The sequence below is a fragment of the Plutella xylostella genome, chromosome Z (assembly GCF_932276165.1).
Source record: "Plutella xylostella chromosome Z, ilPluXylo3.1, whole genome shotgun sequence".
Lineage (NCBI taxonomy): Eukaryota > Metazoa > Arthropoda > Insecta > Lepidoptera > Plutellidae > Plutella > Plutella xylostella.
Window position 1 is genome coordinate 13,885,270 of NC_064012.1, and position 21,494 is coordinate 13,906,763.

Sequence of the window (21,494 nt, forward strand, 5' to 3'; positions counted from 1 at the left end):
ATCTCAGGATAATTACAAAGTTTACCAAAATCAAAACAAACAAAATATTTTGCAATATTTTTGAAACTAATATTTAACGAAATTAAGGAGTTTTATTTGAACCAATATGAATGAAATATATAAACAGCACCCATCTGAACCCAGAAGCAATATTGCCAAATGCGACAACTATGACCCTGATAAGTGGGTTGCCCATTTCTTTATCCTTCTATGGTTAGAAGCAGGGAATCCATGATGCAGTAAATAAGGTGTAGCCAATAGTGATAGCATATTGTTACTCCTCTACCCAAATACGTAATTCCAGATACGTAATAGGGCTGACCTCCGGTACCGTCACGACCGATGAGGCTCTGACGCCGAACCGGCCGCCTCGCCTGACGCAGGCCACTGTTGGGATGTACCTCAAACCCACCACCAGGGAGTTGGATGTGGTTCCACCACGGTAATCTGAGTTGTATTCTCGATGTAGGTATACTTAGTAGGTAGGTATATAGCTAAGGTAGGTAGTATCTACATATTATATAGGTAGGACCTAAGTATACCTAAATAAGTCGTGAACAATATTTCAATTAGTCATCATCTGTCGCTAACCAGTTAACTACTTCTTCTTTTCTTGATTCCTTATAAGTAAGTGTAACAATCATATTTCCCTGATAGCTACTCTCATCGAGATCAAAATTCCTTTTCAAGTTAGCTTACCTGCTACTTAAATTATTCAAGTAACTAGGTACTAGACCAATCCTAAATCACTGATTACTGCTTACATCTTACCACTTCTACCATCGGCCAGCCCAACGATAGACGAGCTTCCTAGAGCTGTCATCAATCGTATGCTGGCAAAAGACAAGGCGTTCCTAATCGACAAACCTGGTGCCGACGCCTACACCCTTACGGATGCCTACTACCACTTCGGAATGGTCACCGACCGAATTACACCGCGTGAGTGAACTTATTTTGATGAGTTGAATGGTTTAGGAAGGCATCGGCCCTATCATCATCAGCCATCAGCCATAGGACGTCCGCTGTTGAACATAGGCCTCTCCTAATGTTTTCCACCTTGTCCGATCGGAGGCAACCGAATCCAACGCATTCCCGCGACTTGACTAGATCGTTCGTCCATCTCGCCCAACGCTGCGCTTGCCGGTACGTGGTCTCCACTCGAGGACTCTTCTGATGCACCGACCATCAGTCCTTCGAGCAATGTGTCCGGCCCACTGCCACTACAGCTTAGTGACTCGCTTAGCTATGCCAGTTAGTTTAGTTCGTCTACGGATTTCTCCATTTCTGATTCGATTTTTTTTATTTTGCGTAGAATTTAAAGATAACCAATTTTATTGGAATGATGACTCTAGGTCAATGTTTTAAATTTTTCAGACCACCAAAGTGTGTTTCCTAGATCGTACCAGTACGAACTGGAGTGCGTCAAACAGCGCAGACTACACAGTTGTGACAAGAATTATGAAGACGGGGAACCTAAAGTGAGGAGAAACTGCTATTTACCAACAAAAATTTTATCTAAGCAGATGACATGTTACCTTTTCATACATTGTCATCATGTGTTCACGAAAAAAGCTTCTTTGATAGACGTACCCTGCTGGACAGTCAGCGATTAACAATGAATTCACAACAGCGCCAAATTCTAGTCCAACACTAGCGTCACCGACATGATAAGAAGATTCTTCGTCTTCCAACAATATTTTACACTGGAAATGCGCCTCTCCAAAGAGTTTTAGGTAGTCGCCCGTTTCACGAATATATAAACAGAGTGGTATTTTATTAATGCCTGTTTTAAAAGTGTAATCGTGTTGCCAGAATCGTAAGGTTCCTCCACTTCATAGGCGAGAGAACCCTGTGATAGAAAATAATGACTCCGCCGTTAACGCATGTTCATCATAATAAATTAAATGATCATCATGCCGTCACGTCCACACTGCTCGGGCACGGGTCTCCTTCCAATGAATGAAGGGTTTAGTCCTTGTCGGACACGAACACAAGCAAGCTTGTGCTGAGAAGGTTGTCGTGTTAAGTGGGCAATCCGACTGTCAGATGTTTTTCAAGCTGCCCGAAGGCGTCTTAATAGACTGCTGCCGAAACGCCTGTTATTTATACCTAAAATCTCTAACAGATGACCATGTCCATTGCCCCCAGAAGCAACTGCCGGCTCATTGCCGCGACTGCTCCAAGGGCACCGCAGCCCTGTCTGCCTTCCAGCTAGAATGGGCTCCAGACCCTGTCCAGCGGCGCTGGCGGCAGTACCCCGACCTCACCAGGCCTCTGACTGAAGAGGAGATTCGATGCTCTATGGGCGAGTGAGTTGTTGTTGCTGTCATTAGTAGAAGTCAGTACCTAGACGTAAATAAACAGGTAATGGTTGCTGCATTAATTGCCAGAAAAAATATGAATTGAATAGATGAATCTAGTTAGGTACTTCTTACATTATTCCAATCCTATTTTCATCAACCGCACAGGCTAAGTCTAAAACAACAGTAGATCATAAAATTAAAGTGTTTGCGCTGGGGTGGCCACTGTAGCTCTTTTGATGACTGTACATTTACGTATATAAGTACCTATCCGTTTATATTTATAACTTGGTAAGTACACTTGTTGGTTACCTATCTATAATTTTCAAAATGATACATTGTTTCAGGGTTGGAAGACCCTTCAGAAGCGAAGCCTGCAACTGGTACTATGAAAACTACCCATCCAAGAAATATGACACCATTGGGCGAAAATTTTCTTCGTAATCGTTACCTATCTATGTATATTTGCTTCTTGGTAAATAAATTATACTTAAATGTTTAATTCAAAAATAAACTATCACTACATCTATAAACACGATTTTGTTTAACTATCTGACTAGGTAGGTACTTATAATTACTTAAAAATTAAAAATAAGTGGGTAATGAAGCATTAACACTACTACTACTACTACTACTACTGCATTTAATCTCTATCTCTTAGGCCATCCATCCAAAGGTTGTCTTGCAGAAATCGCTTTAAGTGATTTTTTTTGGTGTTCAAAAAAGACTAAAGAGTAGGTAAATCATCTATGGTAAGTATTAAATTTTTTTATTTGCTAACTAACTAACTATAGCTCGACAACTTCGTGCGCGACCCTCCTTGCGGGGTGACAGACGCGGAGGAGACGAGGTACCCAAGACGACAGCGGGTAGCGGGAGAGGTCGCGGGAAAGGACAACGCGTGCACTGCACGTCATTATTACGGCAGTCTCGACCGAGCAGTCGAGGCGGCCACATGTGTTGTAAAATCTGTCATAATCTGAGTTCGACGCACATGAGACCACTGATCCTGAGACCATTAGTCTTAGGATGAGTGTTGAGGCCAGAACCGCCACAAACCTTGGAATATTTACCTTATGAATTTTTATAATCATATTATTATTATCTATGATTCGTTAATAAAATAACGTCAAAAACCACAAATCGTATATTTTCGCAAATAGGTAGATTAAATCGCATTATAAAACTATGCCGTAGTTCAAGAAGATTTTGAGTTTACCTTGCTTTATAATTAGGTTTACTAAATTCATTCGATTAATCGAAACGTCAAATTGTCACTTGAAATTTTGGCAGTTTGGCTGGAATCTGTGGACGGTGCATATTAAAAAATAAAAAGGTAAAGTGGGTAGTCGGTTGAGCAGGGAGGGACTGTCATTCTGATTTGAATTATTGAACGGGTCGGTTGTGCACATTCCGCAGGGTTTCACTGCTGCTGTACCACGTTTCGCTGCAACAACCAGGCTTGCTGCTCCAGTTTACTCGGGAGCTAGGCTGGCTGAGCTGAATTTAAGGGGATATGTACAAAGGTTCCACTCGAGAGAGCTACTTACAGGTGCTTCGCCCCCCTCTCTGAATAGAATAGAATAGAATAATCCAACTGTATCAAGTGCATCCTCGTGTATTTTGTAAGATTGATCTGTAATTACCTATCTGTGCCTTTATTTCTGGGGTGTGATGATGAATGGCGATACCAACGACCTAGCTGATCGAATCATGGACCAACCACCGCTAGCTCGTGCCCACTCCCCGACATCTATATAATCTTCGGGGGTTTCCTGTAGAACCGTGTGCCGAATCTTGGTTTGGCCGAGGTTTGGTAGAATGCAAAATCTGCTTACTCCCGAGTAACTGGTAGTTTACTCGTGAGTAAAAAGTTAATCGAGCTTGGTCGAATCCACCCTAAATAATGAAACTAGTTTTAAGAACCTTTTTATTGATCAACATAATTTACTCTTTCATTACGTCACAAATAGTGACACGTTATCGCGAGATTTATCCGGGCATACTTTTCTCCGTGTGTACTCGTCGTCTAAAATGTCGTGCTACCTCGCCCCCGCCACTTCTTTCACCCCGCAAGGAGGGTCGCGCACGAAGTTGTCAAGCTATACCTGCCTTCTTCAAAGTTCAGTTAAAAAACAGTGGCTATCTATGGTGGCAATAAAAAAGGTAAAAACAAAAATGCAGCTGACTAATTCGTGTTCGTGCCTCCAATGCAATGCCGGACGGCTTTTCACACTTTCCACTGATTACTTAGTTTCCGTGGGTTAGTGAGGGGCTGTCTATTAGGTCAATGGGGCAGGGTGCGGCAGTGCACTAATGGCCGGAGACTTGCAGGTGGAGCATTTTGTGAGTGCAGAACTCACGAGGTAAGTAGTGGGATACCCCTATGATTCATTTAAAAAAACCAGAGCTAGGAACATAAGTACTTCTCTAACCCATAGAAGTAATAAATACTTCGATTACTTATTACTTCCATGCTCAAGAACAACGTGGACTGCATGTGGACTGAAGATTCAGAAAGTCAGAGAATATTAAATTCTCAGAATATGATTTGCTGAAACACACAGAAATTCTCTATGACCACCAAAAAACCTTCAAAACATCAAGCAAAAGTCAAATTCTATCAAGTTCTTTTGTTATTATTTATTCACTAAATTCCAGTATGAATACTTATTAAATTACACAAGTAACTAATACCTAACCGTGCGAATTCCACGATTCTGCGATGTCTGACATACCGTGCGCGATGTCTCCGGCTGCGATGTCCCCCGCCGTCTATGACTCGGGGGCGCCGTCACCACCCGCCCCCGTCCCCGCCCCTTGCATGCGGTCCTGCTCGCCCCCCCGCGACAGCCTGTTCCTGCTCGAGGTACTCGTCGACAAGGTCACCTTCAAGAAGGCTCCATGCTTCGCCGACAAGGACTTCAAGACCTGCGTGGCGGTGGCGAGCCCTGTCCTCGCCCCCTTCGAGATCTGCGACGACGAACCCGACTCGGGTCCTCCCACGCACTCCCCTTTCAGCAGAAACTTCAACAACGGCAAGTCATGCCTCTTCTGCATGAAAGAAGCCGACATCAAGAAATCCATGGCGAAATTCCCCATCAAAATCCAAGTCTTCCGCACGCTGCCCTGTGGCTGCATTCCTACTAAAATCCTGATGGGCCAAGCCGACATCGATATGACGAAGGAGTTTATTGAGACCCGCAATCGCCATATGCAGGACCCGAATGCCGTCAGCTACCAAGCGTTGAAGGACACGTTTCAGCTGCATGTGGATGGGGAGCCTACAGGAGACATATCCATGTACATCCGCATCTCTTGCTTCGGAAAGCTTATCTGTACGAAGTTCCAAGGAGCTGGAGGGTCGCTAGCTTTGGGGCAAGGAGGGACTGGTGTGACGGACCGGTCCTGCAAATTTGAGAGGGACTTCCAGACCCCTGAGGCCCCCTGTGCCTGCGGGGTGGCATTTGGCCACGGCGGGGGTGTGGGAGGGGCGAGGGGCAAGCCGCCAGGCTCTGGAGGCGTCTGTCCCGAAACGGGGTCACCTTGCCCTAAATGTACGTATATTACGTTCTTTAACTTCATTTTTATTTCCCTATCTAGCCTCCCCTGTAAGGTACTGAAAAATTACCAAAACAAAAATCATATTTTGTCTAACCAATTTTGTGAATAGCCTGATTAATAAAGCGATCACTTCATACTTCACAAATTATACTTCTAATGCCTCCTCCTCTAAACGTTTCAACAACTTCCAGTGGTGGACGTGTACAACAGCACCCCGTGCGAGCGCGATGAGCCGTGCTACTGCTGCGGGCCGAGACCGGAGCCCCCAGACCCCGCCGCCTGTCGCAACACCGACAAATACTGCCTCCACGTCCCGAGAGGTGAGCACCTGATTATTTCACTAAACATGTATAATTTCAAATATTTATTGATTTCTTGAGGTAGGTAACTACTTATAAAATCGCTTCAGTAGGTGGCATACTCATGACACGTTATTTTAGCACCTAACCCACGAAACGTAGTTTGCCCTGATGGTGTTCTCTCGTTAACCGAGTGAAAACTAACAGGAAGATTGAACAAGAGACATTTGTTGGTGGCCAGGTATCAGTAACAAACCGAAACAGTTCGAAGAAATGGGCACGAGCAGTCACGGCCACGAACTCAAAATAAAGGTGCCGGTCGCCGCAGCAGTGATCAAGAAGCTGAGCCAGACCTGCTGCTGCCTACAGCGCCCTTTCGAGGACAAAGAGGATCGGAAGAAGAAGGAGGCATGTGAAGCTCCGTGCGGCAAGAATCAGATAAGCCTAGCGCTGCCGAATGAAGACATCTGCTGCAACGGGCCGCGGCCACAGATGACCCAGTTCACTTGCACCACAGAGGGTTGCACGCAAGCGTCCAAGCACGGCCAAGCAGCCAATGCCTCCCGTCCCTTCGTAGACCCCAACCCCAACCGAGACACCTTCGTGCTGAAGGTAGCCAAAACGGCCATGCAAGGCGACAGGAAGGTCAAAATGGAAATGGAACTGGTCACTCCAAAGGGGCCTGACAAAAGACTGCCCGTGCAGAAAGCCGATACGAAGACGCAGTCGGAGTTTGCTTGCCTGTGCGGAGTCAGGAGGCTGAAGAGGGCACGAAGGCCGATCAAATCATGCTTATAATGAAGCATGCTGTAAAATACCCAAAAAATTGCTTCCTTAATTATATTATCTTTGTTATTTGTGATTTTACTGTGCAGTTGTTACTTAGTATACCTAATATATGTTGTGATTGTGAATCAGTAACTGACCAGCTCCTCATTGCGCAGATTGCTGTCCGCCGGGCAACCGCGTGATATTCCAGATGCCGACCGACACGTGCGGCACCGGCCACCGGCAGACCATGCACTTCAACACCGCGCCAGGGTACGGAGACATCAAGCGGGATGATCCCAACAATCCAACAAAAGAAGAGTACCCAGGAGTGAAGTGTGACCTGGGCAAGCAGGTGATCAAGCTGCGTATAGGACGGACTGTCGAGTGGGCGGGACGCAAGTCTAAGCTGGAGTATCAGTTTATGACGCCGGTGGCCACGTCGGAAGGGGTGTCGAGGGTTGATGCTCGCAGCGCCCAGTGTGACCCCACTTACTGCCGGCCATGCTGTGGGTGCCCACCACAAGCCAAGAAATAGGTGCTATTTTGTGTTCAGTTTTTTCCCTGTGATTCTGCATTTGAATGGTTACTGAATAAATTTTGTATATGTTGTCCGCTATGAATTTTATTTCTTGTTACTCAAAAATATGGATAAATTGGTACGAGAATAATTTAAGAATACAGTAGGTAATAAAGGATATCTAACAAATATGCCAAATACTAATACTTAAGTACTATAAATAAATTCATAGGTTAGATAAGGTATAGGTAGGTACATCTAATTCAACTAAATATAAAATATCATGAACTGCTCTCAGGTGAACTCCAGTCGCACCGAAATCCAGCTGAAGAAGAGAGCATCGAGAGGCATCGCAGAGTCATGGAACCATCAAGCCATCCACAACAGAATTCCAATACTTCAGAACCCAAGAAACACCCCGTGTCGAAACGACATGAATTTTTAAACACACTGAGCAAAACTTCTATACAATCCTCTATTTCCGAAGACAGGTATCATCTATACGATCAACTCACAAGTAAAGCCAGTTACGGACTATTTGGCGGAACTGTAACAGTCATGTACGGAACGCTACTGGACTCTGCCAACAACTACCTCTGCAATTCCAGCACTCAAGCCACAGCCCTCATCAACAAATGCCTGCAAGTCCCATGCAACTTTAACAGCATAAACCGACGACATATCAACACTGCACTTCTACCGCAACAGAATTATAGTGCAACTGAAAGCGTAACTTACGTCGTAGAAAATTGTAAAAAGGGAAACCTATTTAGAAAACTGGAAAAGAAAAAGTCAAAAGGCAAAGATCCATGCCTCTGCCAAAAGAAAGGAAAGGTTGAACCGATTTCCCCAATGCAGGCCAAATGCATCATTCCGGAGGATGAAAAGCAGGCAAAAGCTGTGGCGTCAACTTGCTTATGTTCGCAGAAACCTTCTAAAAATTATGGCTTGGTAGGAGTATGTCAGCACACTACAAAGGCGGAAAACGTTAGTAAAGGAGGCTGTGCATGCCCACAAGATGAGGCAAAGAAGTCAGGGTCACCGCAATCATGCTTAAAAAAGCCAACTGACAACTCAGATAAGGCAGAAAATTATGTGGAGATGAAAGAAGATATGGAAGTGGGGTTTGTGGATGAGGAAAAAAGCAAGAAGAAGCGAATAAAGTGCAATGGCACATGTTTGAAGAAACTATTTAGCAATAAAAAGCGAAGCAAATATGCTACACAAACAGAAACGGGCAGCTCCGCCTCAACAAACACATGCAATAAGAAACCTCTGCATTTAAAACCAATATCTAAACCGTGCCCGGAAGATTGTCCTCGATTAGCCGCTAAATCTCATCCGACCGAAAAAGATACAGACAGTTCGGAGGTTGATGCTACTGTGTCTTATATACGCATTGGACCAAACAAAGAGTGTCCTGCTTACGCGAGTCCTTGTCCTCCTCCCTGCGTTGCTAGACCCATCTGCAAGCCGCAGTGCTTCGTACTGACCAATGAAGAGGCAAAAACACCGCTCAAGACAAGCAACATCAACAACTGTCGACGGGGAGTGTTCGAGATCGTTGTTCGCCGCTTGACGGGAGCTCCGCTAGCGAAGAACGAGCTGATGCTGGAGTGGTCTCCTCCACCGGTCAAGGCCCCATGTAAACTGCCCGGCTGCAAAGTGCCACCGAGATGCCCTCCAATGCCATGCGTCAGCAGGGTTAGCAGACCACAGTCTTCCTGTAAGAAGCCTTGTCCACGACCATCCTGCGGTCGAAGTTGTGCGAAGCCTCCTTGCGCTCAGCCTTGTTTCCAGAAGAAGCCGTGCCGTGGTCCACGGACTAGAAAGACGTATATAGTGAAGGCTAGGTCTCAGGGTGGTGGGGGATGCCCGCCGCCGCCGTGCCCGCGCGTGTGCGTGGAGCCATGCAGCAGCTCGCCATGCATGCGGCCGTGCCCGGTGGGTCGCGGGCGCCTGCGCCGCTGCAAGAGCCTCCCGCGCCCGCGCCCGCGCCGCCCCCTCATCTCGCCCTGTCGCAACCGCGTCACCTGCCCACTGCTGAAATGCTGCGGCGCCGGCGCCTGCTCGCACAAAGCTTGTAAGACTAAGAAGTTCTTCAAGAGCCAGTGCCTGCCTCCTTGCCCCACTCCCTGCTATCCGGCGTGCCCCGCGCCCTGCCCACCTTGTTGAAGCGTATCTAGTATAGGTACCTAGATACAGATTAAAACTGATCAAAACGAAATTAAATTGATGCATACTACGACTAAAATAAATGAATGAGTAAATAATAACAAAAATTAGAGTGTTTCAATAAAAATCACTTTATACCTCACACACACTCACGCCTTGTACTAATGTACTCCCTTGCGGGGTAGGCAGAGGTGCATTGCTGCACCCACTTTTCGCCAGAGTGTTATGTTAGTCCCAATGTAATAGGGGGCGGGCCTATTGCCATTTTACGGGCACATCCAAGACCTGAGAACAAATATCTGTATTTAGACAAATATCTGCCTCAGCCGGGAATCGAACCCGGGACCTTCGGCTCAGTAGTCAGGGTCACTAACCACTAGTACCACTACGCCATTCGGTCGTCTCTTTATACCTATTTGACATAAATCAAAATCAAAATTATAAGTAATTAAGGATGTAGTATGAGGCAGTTTCCATGTGATATGCCCGAGTGCTGCCCAAAGATAAACGAACCCAAGAACCCTATAAAGCAGTGGACCAGTGGTTAGTCGCTTCCAAAAGTTCCCCGCGTCAAATCGGTACCTCAAGCGGGTAGGTAGACAAAAAGTTGGTTTAATTTCTTTGGTTTGGTACGTTTAGTATGACCGGAAGTTCTTCTTGTACCTTCTTCATATTGACTTCTTCCGCAAGTGCCATATAATATAAGGTAGGTATTGCACAGAATAGATGAATCTGCTGAAACCTGAAACTTGGCGTAGGCGTAGGTCTGTGGCTGAAACTATGCTCAAAAATGGCTCAAATAATGTCATTTTGATTACTATTTTTGTAGAATAATCAGTTTACGAACCTATCCAAATCAAATAAAACTTACTAACCTACCAAAATTCCAGTGAAAGTCTCCTTTCTAAGATGCCCGGCAAACCCATGAAATCGCCAAAAGCGAAGGACTTCAACTTCCGCCCCCCTACTCCTCCACGCGAGAGCTCTTTTCAGGAAAATGTGAAACGACCATGTCCCTATATCTGTGCGCCAATACCCATCAACGTGCCTGGACCTGATAAGGCCAGGGAGGTGCTGCATCCAAGGAAAGACGTGTTTGTGCTGAAGGTAATTAATGATCTTATCTGACTGGCTCATCCTAGATAAAATTTATCGACACTATAAGATTCACAAGAGCTTGCCCTATTATTCACTATTTGGCTTCTAACAATAATTTGATTAGTTGATGCCTTAGTTAGTTGATGCCTTAGTTAGATGCCTTTGAAGATGAATTTTATTGACTTTATTAAACCGTTCGACCATCCAGTATCTGCTTGTCACTGCATCTCCTGTATACATACAACCCTAATGCAGCATCACTAAATGCAGGTACAAAAGGTGACACCTTCAGGCGATCGCACAACCAAGTTGGAGTTGGAGCTGGTGACTCCTAAGACCCCTGACCGGCGCGGCCCGTGGCGCGTAGACACCAGGGAGACACAGTGCGAGGCCGACTGCCCCTGCGGACTGCCTTGCTGCGTCTGCCCGCCAGTCTGCAGGAAGATGAACAAGAAGAAGCCAGGGAAGTGATTTGGGGATGGGGAGTTTTTGTTGAGTGAATTAAATTGTTTTTGAAAAACATCTGTAGCTGACTTTCATTATTTCAATTATTATTATTATAAATTCTTTATTGCACATAAAAACATTGTACAAAGGCGAACTTAATGCTAGTAGCATTTTCTACCAGTTAACCTTTGGTGGTGTCGAGAAAGTGGTCGGTAGTGCGATAGGCTGTCAATGTCCAATTCAATGTTCAATGTCCAGGTTCTATGTCGGTCACAGGATTAGAGTAGGAGAAAGGTGGTCGGTATAAAAGGTATCTACACTGCCACTGGTACTACGAGTATACGAGGCAGAGCGATTGAAGGATTGTATCCAGCCGTATACCTATTTGTTACTCTGGACCCCATGGTATAATAATACTGGACCCCCGTAATTATTCAACAACTCAGTGGCGGCTGGAACAGCAACCTCTTGCTGATGTAATAATTTAGACGGTTGTGGTGCTCCTTGTAACATATCTCTATCTTATCTCCTTATCCTATCCATCCCAAAAGCAAACATTTGAAAAAGAGTGTAAGAACAAGAACCAGTGCTCTCAGAATAATAATGAACTCATACTTAATAGCAGCATAATAAAAGATTGTGAGTTTTACAGACTATTCTTTCTTATTTATTTCTATTTCTTTTTATCTCTGCTTTCTTTGACACAAAACCTAATCCAAATTATCAGTTTCTTAAACGGTATTATTTTATAATTTACCACGTATCATTTCAAACATCTTAGACCAATGTAAAGAATGGACCGGCACCCTAGAGCCTTACATGGAGGGTCTTGCCGCGAGCCTCCACCCCCAATACCCCCGACTCAAGGCCACTGTGCTGGCCAGGGTGACAAGCCCAAGAAAATAAAAAAGAAACCTTACGAGGAGATAGGAGCTACCTTCAATGGGAATGAGGTACCTACTCTAGATTGATAATGTAGAGAAGAGTTTTTAGATACGTACCTATGTGGGGTAACGGGTAGGTATTTCTGTAGAATCCGCATTGTTGACCACTTATAAAAGATACAGTTATTATCCAATATTAGATGTACTTATCTGATTAAATCTAAGTCATTATACACTCGCAATGAAAAAGTTCCAGTGAAATTAGCACCAATCCTAAACGAAAAAAAAAAATTTAATGGCGCCGTATGCAGTATTGAAAAAGTACATTTGATAGCACATCAGAATATTATTACCAACAAAAAACTAAAGTGTTGTGTTTAAATTAGGCAAATGTTCATAAAAAAATTGAACCTTTTGGTGTCAGTATTTTGTGGGTGAAACTTTATCATTGGTCGTGAGTGTATTAGAATCCATCAGCTTGTCGTAATAATAATTACACTATAACTCCGTACTTATTCCACCACTCATCGCTTTTCCCCATCCAGGTCAAGATCCGAGTGCCAAAGAGCACTTTCAAGCCGCCAATCCTATCCCCGTCGCAACTGAAGCTGCAGCAAGAGTGCACTTGCGACGAAAACGACTCGGTCTGCGACGAAACTTGCGGATACCACACCAAGAACGAAGATGAGCCAGCTAATAAATTGAATTTTTTGGTCTGTTCTGCTGATTAATTTCGCACGGAAGAGGGGTGTTTTAAGTTTATCGTGTCTGTGTATCTGTCTGTGGTAGCCTAGCCCCTAAACAGCTGAACCACTTTTCGTTCTATTTTTTTGGGGTCGTATAATATGTTTCATGTAATCGGTTCAGCAGTTCAAAAGTAATCAAATCTTTCAGCATTACACGTAGGTACAACGAAAACGATTTTAAGAATTCTATCTAAATTACCCACTCCTCTTTCTACCAAATATGCCTAATCATCCATAAGAAACCCAATCTGTCATGCTCCAATACCATTCAAATTATTTCAAATACCTACCACCCTTCACACGCTCCCTTCAAATCTCACTCTCCCTCAGATCCCAGACGACATCTGCGAGGGTCTGACCCGGCGCACGGCTCTGAACTCTGAAGTGGTCTACAGCAGGAAGGAGGTCCACAACCCCCTCTGTCAGACCTGCAACGTGACTCCAGAAGATGCTCCGAAGGGGGTGCTGGCTCAGAAGCTGCTGCATCCTGACAAAGACGTGTTTGTGCTGAAGATAGGCAAGCAGACTGATGAGCCGAACCGCACGGGGAATATTGAGGTGACGGCCGTTATTATAATAGGTATTATAATAACTATTGTAGGTACAGAGTCTTGTTGATGCACAACCGAAAGTAAGTAGGCACAGAGCTCTTCATTCTGAACAACTTTTGTTAAAATGACCATAGCTTAGGAAGGCAGTACGCACATTAGTAGGCCCTGAAACCCCGGCGGAAAATTGAATAACCAAGGGGGGTTATTATATACACACCAACCACTAATCTATACTGCCATTTTATAAACTCTCAGGTAGAAGTCACAGAGCAAGGAGACTTAAAAAAAAATGTATATCTAACTAATTACATCTAGATGGAGTTTCACCAAATGTTAAACATATTTACAATGCCTGTCAGTTAGTCAAAATAAAAATATTTATTAATGTTAAAAACATTTTTAAAAGCGTTTGGTAAAAGCCGCTCTTAATTAATTATTATTAGAATAACTTCTCCGCTTCATTCCACCATCTTCATAACAGCTAGCAGCCTTACCTGGCAGACGCTTATAAATTAATTCACGGAAGCAAGAGTCCCGTCAAGAAATTCAAAACAAACTTGTCAGTGAATTCTTTAGCCGTTCAGAAACAGGCTATCCTGCAAACTGAAACTTCTCGTTAGTGTCGGAAAGTTTGTGACCTGTGAGCAACTTGCACTTGAAGCTGACTTGAAGACTTAAATACTTAAAACGGAAAAGTGGTTCAAGACGGCATTTCATGATAAAACAAAATGCCAGAGTGTCTAGGATCAAGTTTAATACTTAGTCATTAATGAATATATTAGGTAATAAGTTAAATACCATTGACCATGACCACCCTGCTAAAAAGTTAGATAACTAAAACTACTTAAGTAGGTATACTAGGTAGGTATAATTAAGTAGGTACTCCTAAGTAATTCTAGTTTACCACAAGACTAAAGTGTTAATTTATGAAATAAAGTAAGTATACTTTGTACGTTGAAAGAGCTTAGTAACTAGTGGCAATGAGCGGGCTATAAACTTCCATACGTCTACGAAGTGAAAATTAGTAGGCTTATAGTTTTAGACCACCCAACGGCAAAGGCTTATTTATCACTAGCTGTTTCCGCGAGCTTCGCTACGCCTTCAAAAGTTTTCCCGTGGGAATTCCGGGATAAGAAGTAGCCTATGTTTTGTCTCAGGGTCTAGACCATATGTATACCAAATTTCATTCAAATCCGTTCAGTAGTTTTGGCGTGAAAGAGTAACAGACAGACAGACACAGTTACTTTCGCATCTATACCTAACTAGCTGTTCCCCCGCGCTTCGCTTCGCCTTAAAAAGTTTTCCGTGGGAATTCCGGGATAAAAAGTAGCCTATGTTCTTTCCCAGGGTCTAGACCATATGTATACCAAATTTCATTCAAATCCGTTCAGTAGTTTTGGCGTGAAAGAGTAACAGACAGACAGACAGACACAGTTACTTTCGCATCTATACCTAATATTAGTTAGGACACGTTAGGATTAGTATCGAATCCGCAAATTGCACAGTTTTAGACCACCAAGCTGTTTTAATATTGCAGCTTGAAACTAAGAGGCAAATGCAACTAGCTTCCTGCCTTCTCCAATTACTATGCGGAATAATTTATAACGGACGTAGAACAAAGTAGAACGTTTATCTAACAGAAGCTATATTTGTTTACTTAAGTGGCTCTGTTACCTGGTATAGGGTGGGAATTTATTAATGTACGACCCGAGTGTGAGTTATAGTCTGACATACAAAGCGGTACATAATCAGCATCATTCTAAAGATCTATTAATTTTCAGTGTAGTTTCAAAATATTCTAGCTCTACATCATATTATTATTTAGGCTGGATTACTTCAAGCGAGACCAACTGATAACATTTAGAATTTCAACCTGTACGTACACACACTGATATTTAATCTTCAGGATTTCAAAGTGGTTCCAATTATTAAAGATTAAAATTGCTTAGAATTCTAATGCATTGACTTGCCGTGAATATAAACAATATTATAATCAAAGTACACTGATAAAAATCCCACCCGTATATGTACCTAATTGCACAATGCATTTTATTATTGGCGCTTTTATAAAAGTAGGGCATAGGTAGGGCCAAGGGCCAACTATTTATGTGTCAACTTTATAGATCACTTGGACTTGAAGGCTATAATGTAATCAGCAGATCAATCTAGGGTGCAGTGGAAAGCTACCTGATTCTCTTTATGGGATTAAAAAACGATGTTCCTTTAAAGGTTATAGGTTCAGGTTAAAGTTTCCACTATAAGTAAAGTAAAGTAAGTAAAGTAAAATATGCTTTATTGCCAAAATAAAAATGACCTTACATAACTTATTCTACATTATAACTAATTATGAATAAGTTACATTATACTATTTTAGTTAAAACAAGTTCTTCAATAAATTAAAATTTTCTTTTGGCAAATGGTGACATGCTCAGCATAAGTCGACGGAAAACTGGTTTTCGATCGACGCTGTTTTTCAGCATGCCCCAGTATAAGGGTTGGGTAGGTGAAATTTTGCATTTATTTATGTTTTGTTTGTTCCGTGCCATGGTTCCACGGATAGGGCGCAATTTCGTCGTGCGGACACATGTCGAGATGTTGATCAGTGTCACTATCGGTAAAGTTTATAAGACACACTCAAATTTCGGTGAACTGTCTACCGAATTACCCATAGAACAACGAATTACCTATCGCCAGATGTAAAAAAACTTAATTCGCCCACAGAATTCATGTGGCTTTAGTCACCCGTATAAACTCTACTTTATTTAGTAGGTACTTTACTTACTGTCAATGTTGGTGAAATCTCGTATAAAACGAATTTTCGAAAGTTCTGGTTTGTAAGTAAGCTTACTCCGTCTCCATATTCAAATATTACTTGAAACTCCGTTCAGCGCCATAATGTTCAACGCTCATTCATTTCGTATCAATGTGACCATAAAGGCAAAAAAATACACATGAACTTATTATTCATAGAATACCTTTTTGTCGGCTATTAGGAGAAAAAATATATTTTGTGGTCTTCGATTAAGTACCCTAGAACCTAAATGCCGATTCACACTGTATCAGTAAGACAGTAATCCACAGTTCCGCAAACGTGATAAAATTGTTGCACAGTTTGTCCCTCGTTGGGCGCCAATATGTCGACGCAATATTATTGGCAGTGTTGGGTGCACGTACCTCTTCCTTATAATATGGCCGGAACCTGGGCAGTCAGTGATAGGCGCTTAACTGACTGACCAATCCTTTCACCACGGTGACAATCCTTACTCCTTACTAATATTATAAATGCGAAAGTAACTGTGTCTGTCTGTTACTCTTTCACGCCAAAACTACTGAACGGATTTGAATGAAATTTGGTATACATATGGTCTAGACCATTGGTACTCAACCTTTTTTATATAACAGCCACAAACACGTTCATGTCATGGGGTGGCGGGCCGCAAGATTTTTTTTAAAACTATTATAAAGCGATGTAAACTATCGAATAATATGAAAAAAACACATGCATATATTACTCTGTGTATCGGGATTAGACCAATAAAACAAAAAATGATTGTTATTCATCCAAATTTATTTTATCACCTTTTTAATGTATTCTCCTTCAGAAACGATACACATACGCCAATGAATTATCCAATAATCACAACATTTTTTTAAACGCTTTTTGCAGAGTTGTGTTTAGTACTCGCGGCGAATTTTCCTTTTTGTTTTCTATCGATTGTTATTTAAAGTCACGTTGACTGTTTTCTTTGACTATCGTGGTGTTGTGCACTCGGAATTCTTGCCAGAAAGTCAAACTGTAGGAAAATAATATTATTTGCGGGTTATGTAGAATTTAATACAGCAAATTCGACGAAGACCAGAAGGCCAGATTTGTGAAAAAAAAACTATAAACATTTTGCACCATGATATCGCACCTTTCGCACAAATTGTGAATGAATTTTGAACAACAAAAATTCAACAAATACCATCGAGCATCCACCATATTAACCAGATATGGCTGCAGCTCACGGCTCTAGTTTCTTTTTTTTCCTAAACACAAATTACCACTTTGAGGCACTGTTTTCAATCGATAGAAGACAACAAAGAAAAATCGCCGCGAGTACTAAACACAACTCTGAAAACAGCGTTTAAAAAAATGTTGTAATGATTGGATAATTCGTTGGCGTATGGGTATCGTTTCTTAAGGAGCAAACTATGAAGGTGATAAAATTTATTCGGATGAATAAGAATCTTTTTTTGTTTTTTATATGGATATAAAATCCCGATACTTTTTACATAGAATGTTATTATCTATTATCTCTCATGGCACGCGGGCCACTGATAAAGGCCCGGCGGGCCACATGCGGCCCGCGGGCCGCAGTTTGAGTATAGCTGGTCTAGACCCTGGGAAAGAACATAGGCTACTTTTTATCCTGGAATTCCCACGGGAAAACTTTTTAAGGCGAAGCGAAGCTCTCGGGAACAGCCAGTATCTAACTAAAGCGTTTATCAGAACCGGCTTGCTAAGAAGATTGGCAGACGTTTTGCCATCAACATTTTGACCAAGGCCGCATTTAACAATGATTCAACTTTGACACCTACTAAACATTTGATATTTGCCATATTATGTTTATACTTACTTATCTACCTTACTTGTATAGGCTAACTCGATATGCTGTCGAAGCATGGAGCACTCTGAACCGAGGTAATCCGGAGAAGGCTCCCTTTACAATAACATTCCCCTTAGAGCAATCTCGGTAATATTACGCTCGGATCATACATTTCATACGTGCACTGAAAGCTTAGGTATTTCAGTATTTCAGCCGGCGGAACGTCTAGTCTAGATGTTCTGGATAGATTGTTATCTAGGCGTCTGTCATTGAAAGAAAGAAGAAAGAAAGAAAGAAACATTTATTTGACACACTGAACAATAAACAACAGAAACAAAAAGAAAAAAGAATACTACAAATAATTTATATGAAAAGAAAAAAAAACAGAAAATAATACAAACAAACACGGTTGCTGTCCAGAGCGTCAAAAAGGCACCAGCTCAGCGTGTGCTGTGCCCAGAGAGGCCACAGCGCTGGTTTTCAGCTGGCCCTTAGAGTTGTGACCTCAGTCACGAACGCGAGGTATATTAATTAGGATGGGTTGTGTTGTGTTGTGTGTGTGTGTGTATGTGTGGAATGTGTGTATATTTGAGTAAGCTAGGTTGGTGTATAAGTAGATATAAGTAAGTACTAAGTAGGTACATTAAGTAAAAATATATATTTATAAATAATAAGACGCATAATACTAAGTTTATAAATAAACCATAAATAATAGAATAGGTACAATATAAATGCATAACATAATATAATAAGAGTTACTTAAAAGTACGTAAGTAGGTAGCCGGTCCGGATACCGCGAATACATTATATTATTATGTAGGTAGGTAGGTATAAGCCAATATGAAACGGCACCCACAGCCTGCAGAGGTGGCATTGATAAAATTCTATATGCGATTTGGAAATAGCTTTTTGGCAATGACGAACTTTTTGGTCTGTTGAAACGTCTGTATTTTCTTTACATCAGAAAGTGTACAGTCATTGTCTCATAATCATAATCATCACCAGCCCCTAGACGCCCACTGCTGGATATAACACTCTGTCCTCGGCCTTCCTCAATCAGCCACTATCGGTCACCTGTCTAGGGTGGCCGGTACCATTATGGCAAAAACCTCCTATACAACTATTGTCTTCGACACTTTTAGATTAACAATCTAAGACGACAATTCAATAACCTAATCTATTTGCCCCGTTGTCCCACTGTAAACTTACCATTCGCTTTTTTAACCTTTTGCGTCCCAAAGTCGCGCGCGCCGGACGACCATAGATTTCCATTGTGTCTGATTTCAAGACATTCAAGCAGTTCAAATGTTACCTTTCTCTGTCACCAGGTGGAGCTGATAACCCCTCGAGCTCCGCCCAAGCTGATGCCGGCGGCCCACGCCTGCAAGCAGATCCAGTGCGAAGAGTACGAGATACCCTGCCTGATGCCGTGCAGGCCGTGCCGGGCGCCGCGGAGGAGGGGAAGACGGGGGTACCGGTAGGGGATAGGGGTACCGATAGGGGATAGGGGATAGGGAGGGGTGGGGGTGTCCAAAGATTTGCGGGAATATGCAAGCCGATGTTGGTAAATTCTGAAGTAACGAACGAATAGTTTAGAGATGTTAGGAAAAATTGTTTAGTAAATGCATTATCGGAAAGACTTTAATTTCGGCTCATTTCACTTGTTCTTATCGCATCGGTACCTAACTGCGCTGCACGTCTTTGGTTGGATGCTCGTTATACGTAAAGAATGAGATTTATTAATGTTCTGTCTGATCTATTTTATCTTTTAATTGTGATTTAATAAAAATCTGTGTGTAACTCAATCAAATGTGTCTTATCCCAGATATTACAGGGGATAGTGAATAAAAACGAAAACCTTGATCAAAACACTTGTAACAATATCGATACTTGTCCTAACTGATCATTAATTACCTACTTAAGTTAATTATAAACTGATACACTTCTATTCTAACTAAGTTACACATACATATTTTAAGTATCATTTATTCCGGAAAATCCAAGGGATTGAAGCATCTTATAATAATATCGATGCTTGACCCAACTGATAATTAATTACCTACCTAAGTTAATTATAAACTGATACACTCCTAACTCGGTTAGACATAAATATTTTCTGTGTGAATTTGAATACTTAAGTACATCTACATGTTTAACTACAATATTTTATTTCCATTAGCGATATTTCACGATACAATAGTTTATTATTGCAGGAGCATAAAGTTTACTTGCCCAAATTACAATAACATACCTATGTAATATAATAATACGTAACTTATAATACTTAATAGAACATCTCACACAAGGCTATCCGACCCCTAACTTTCAGCGTTTGTAAAATTAATTACCTACTACCTACTTACTTATAATTTAACAAATGTTCATGAAATACCTACCTACCGAAATAACATAGGTAGGCTTATACGAACGATGGAAAATGTGTCAGTTTAGATACTTCAGTTATAGAGGGTGGGAAATGGGCATGAAAATGTGCAACTCATCCATTCTATAAAAATTACGATATACAGAACTTTAAGGTCGAAAACGAAATAGTTAAGTAGATATTTCATATAATAATATATTAACTTCGTCTTCAAGATTTTCATTTAAAGTTCTTAGTTGTGACAAAGCAGCTTATAAATTCAACTTACAATGATGAATAAAGCTAGCTAGCTGAAGGAAATCTTACTTAAGTATAAAAGTTATAATGTCAAAGGTTTTCTTGGCGTTGTTATTTTATCTTCGCCGACTCAGAAAGTATTGCAATTTGCGTGCGATCAAAGGGTGCATCGTGGAAAGATGGCGAGCAAAGGCTTATGCAATATCCTATTATAAAATGTCTCTAGTTTTATGTTTCTAGATACAAAGTTGACTGATTAAATATCACTATAAAGTATACGTTGAAACAATATCTATTTTCATGTTTGTAGTGGTAGACGTCCAATGACAACGTCTATTAAAGTTAGGAAGTTTAGGAACAATTTTTAAAGCCTACTTGCTTCCTACTGCTTGATGGACAAATGATAAAAACTATTATGGAGTTCCAGTTTTTTTTTATCGACATTTGCCTTTCCATGTATATGTATGGTGTGGTGTGGTGTGTTTTAATCTCGTCATTGATTAAATAGTTAAGACAGAAAATTTTAATTGATAAAAAGTTGTGGATACGGAAATAACCTACACGTTCAATTTATAACTGTTTGTTAAATATTAACACACAAGATACATAATATAAAATTTACCTATCTTCCCCAAAAAGTACATTTCGCAATACTACACGAGGGTGAACATGGGCAGCCGCTAAAGGTTAGTCAGCAAAGTCACGGGGCGGAAAGCTACTCGCAGTTATCCATAAAGTGTCGGCAATTCGCCATGCTTGCCGCCAAGTGTACCGGCTGCAAGTCCTGCTGGAAAATAGTTTTTACTGCACCGCATTAAGAGTGCAAGGTAAACAGTTGCAAGTATTGATCGAGAGACGGTGGCGCCCCTCGCGGCCACCGGCTGGAAGTGATCTGTCAAACTGTAATGTGACGTAACGGCTAGGGCTGCGCAC

General features: G+C 41.9%; 4 protein-coding genes across 4 annotated transcripts; all 4 read left to right on the forward strand.

Annotated features, from left to right (window-relative positions):
• The first annotated feature begins 15 nt into the window (after window positions 1-15).
• LOC105386482 lies at window positions 16-2,770 on the forward strand. Its single transcript, XM_038122185.2, has 6 exons — window positions 16-183; window positions 305-442; window positions 791-939; window positions 1,375-1,478; window positions 2,149-2,309; window positions 2,648-2,770. The coding sequence occupies exons 1-6, from the start codon at window positions 107-109 to the stop codon at window positions 2,742-2,744; spliced, it is 726 nt and encodes a 241-aa protein (XP_037978113.2). The 5' UTR covers window positions 16-106; the 3' UTR covers window positions 2,745-2,770.
• A 2,103-nt stretch (window positions 2,771-4,873) lies between these two features.
• On the forward strand, window positions 4,874-9,728 carry LOC105386481. The gene is made up of 5 exons (XM_048632934.1): window positions 4,874-5,857; window positions 6,056-6,184; window positions 6,405-6,953; window positions 7,108-7,440; window positions 7,750-9,728. The coding sequence occupies exons 1-5, from the start codon at window positions 5,026-5,028 to the stop codon at window positions 9,624-9,626; spliced, it is 3,720 nt and encodes a 1,239-aa protein (XP_048488891.1). The 5' UTR covers window positions 4,874-5,025; the 3' UTR covers window positions 9,627-9,728.
• A 682-nt stretch (window positions 9,729-10,410) lies between these two features.
• Window positions 10,411-11,246, forward strand: LOC105386480. The gene is made up of 2 exons (XM_011557041.3): window positions 10,411-10,733; window positions 10,995-11,246. Exons 1-2 carry the CDS (start codon window positions 10,536-10,538, stop codon window positions 11,193-11,195), a joined length of 399 nt encoding a protein of 132 aa, XP_011555343.1. The 5' UTR covers window positions 10,411-10,535; the 3' UTR covers window positions 11,196-11,246.
• A 696-nt stretch (window positions 11,247-11,942) lies between these two features.
• LOC105386479 lies at window positions 11,943-19,439 on the forward strand. Its single transcript, XM_011557039.3, has 4 exons — window positions 11,943-12,124; window positions 12,601-12,768; window positions 13,132-13,359; window positions 19,270-19,439. The coding sequence occupies exons 1-4, from the start codon at window positions 11,966-11,968 to the stop codon at window positions 19,420-19,422; spliced, it is 708 nt and encodes a 235-aa protein (XP_011555341.2). The 5' UTR covers window positions 11,943-11,965; the 3' UTR covers window positions 19,423-19,439.
• The last annotated feature ends 2,055 nt before the right edge of the window (window positions 19,440-21,494 follow it).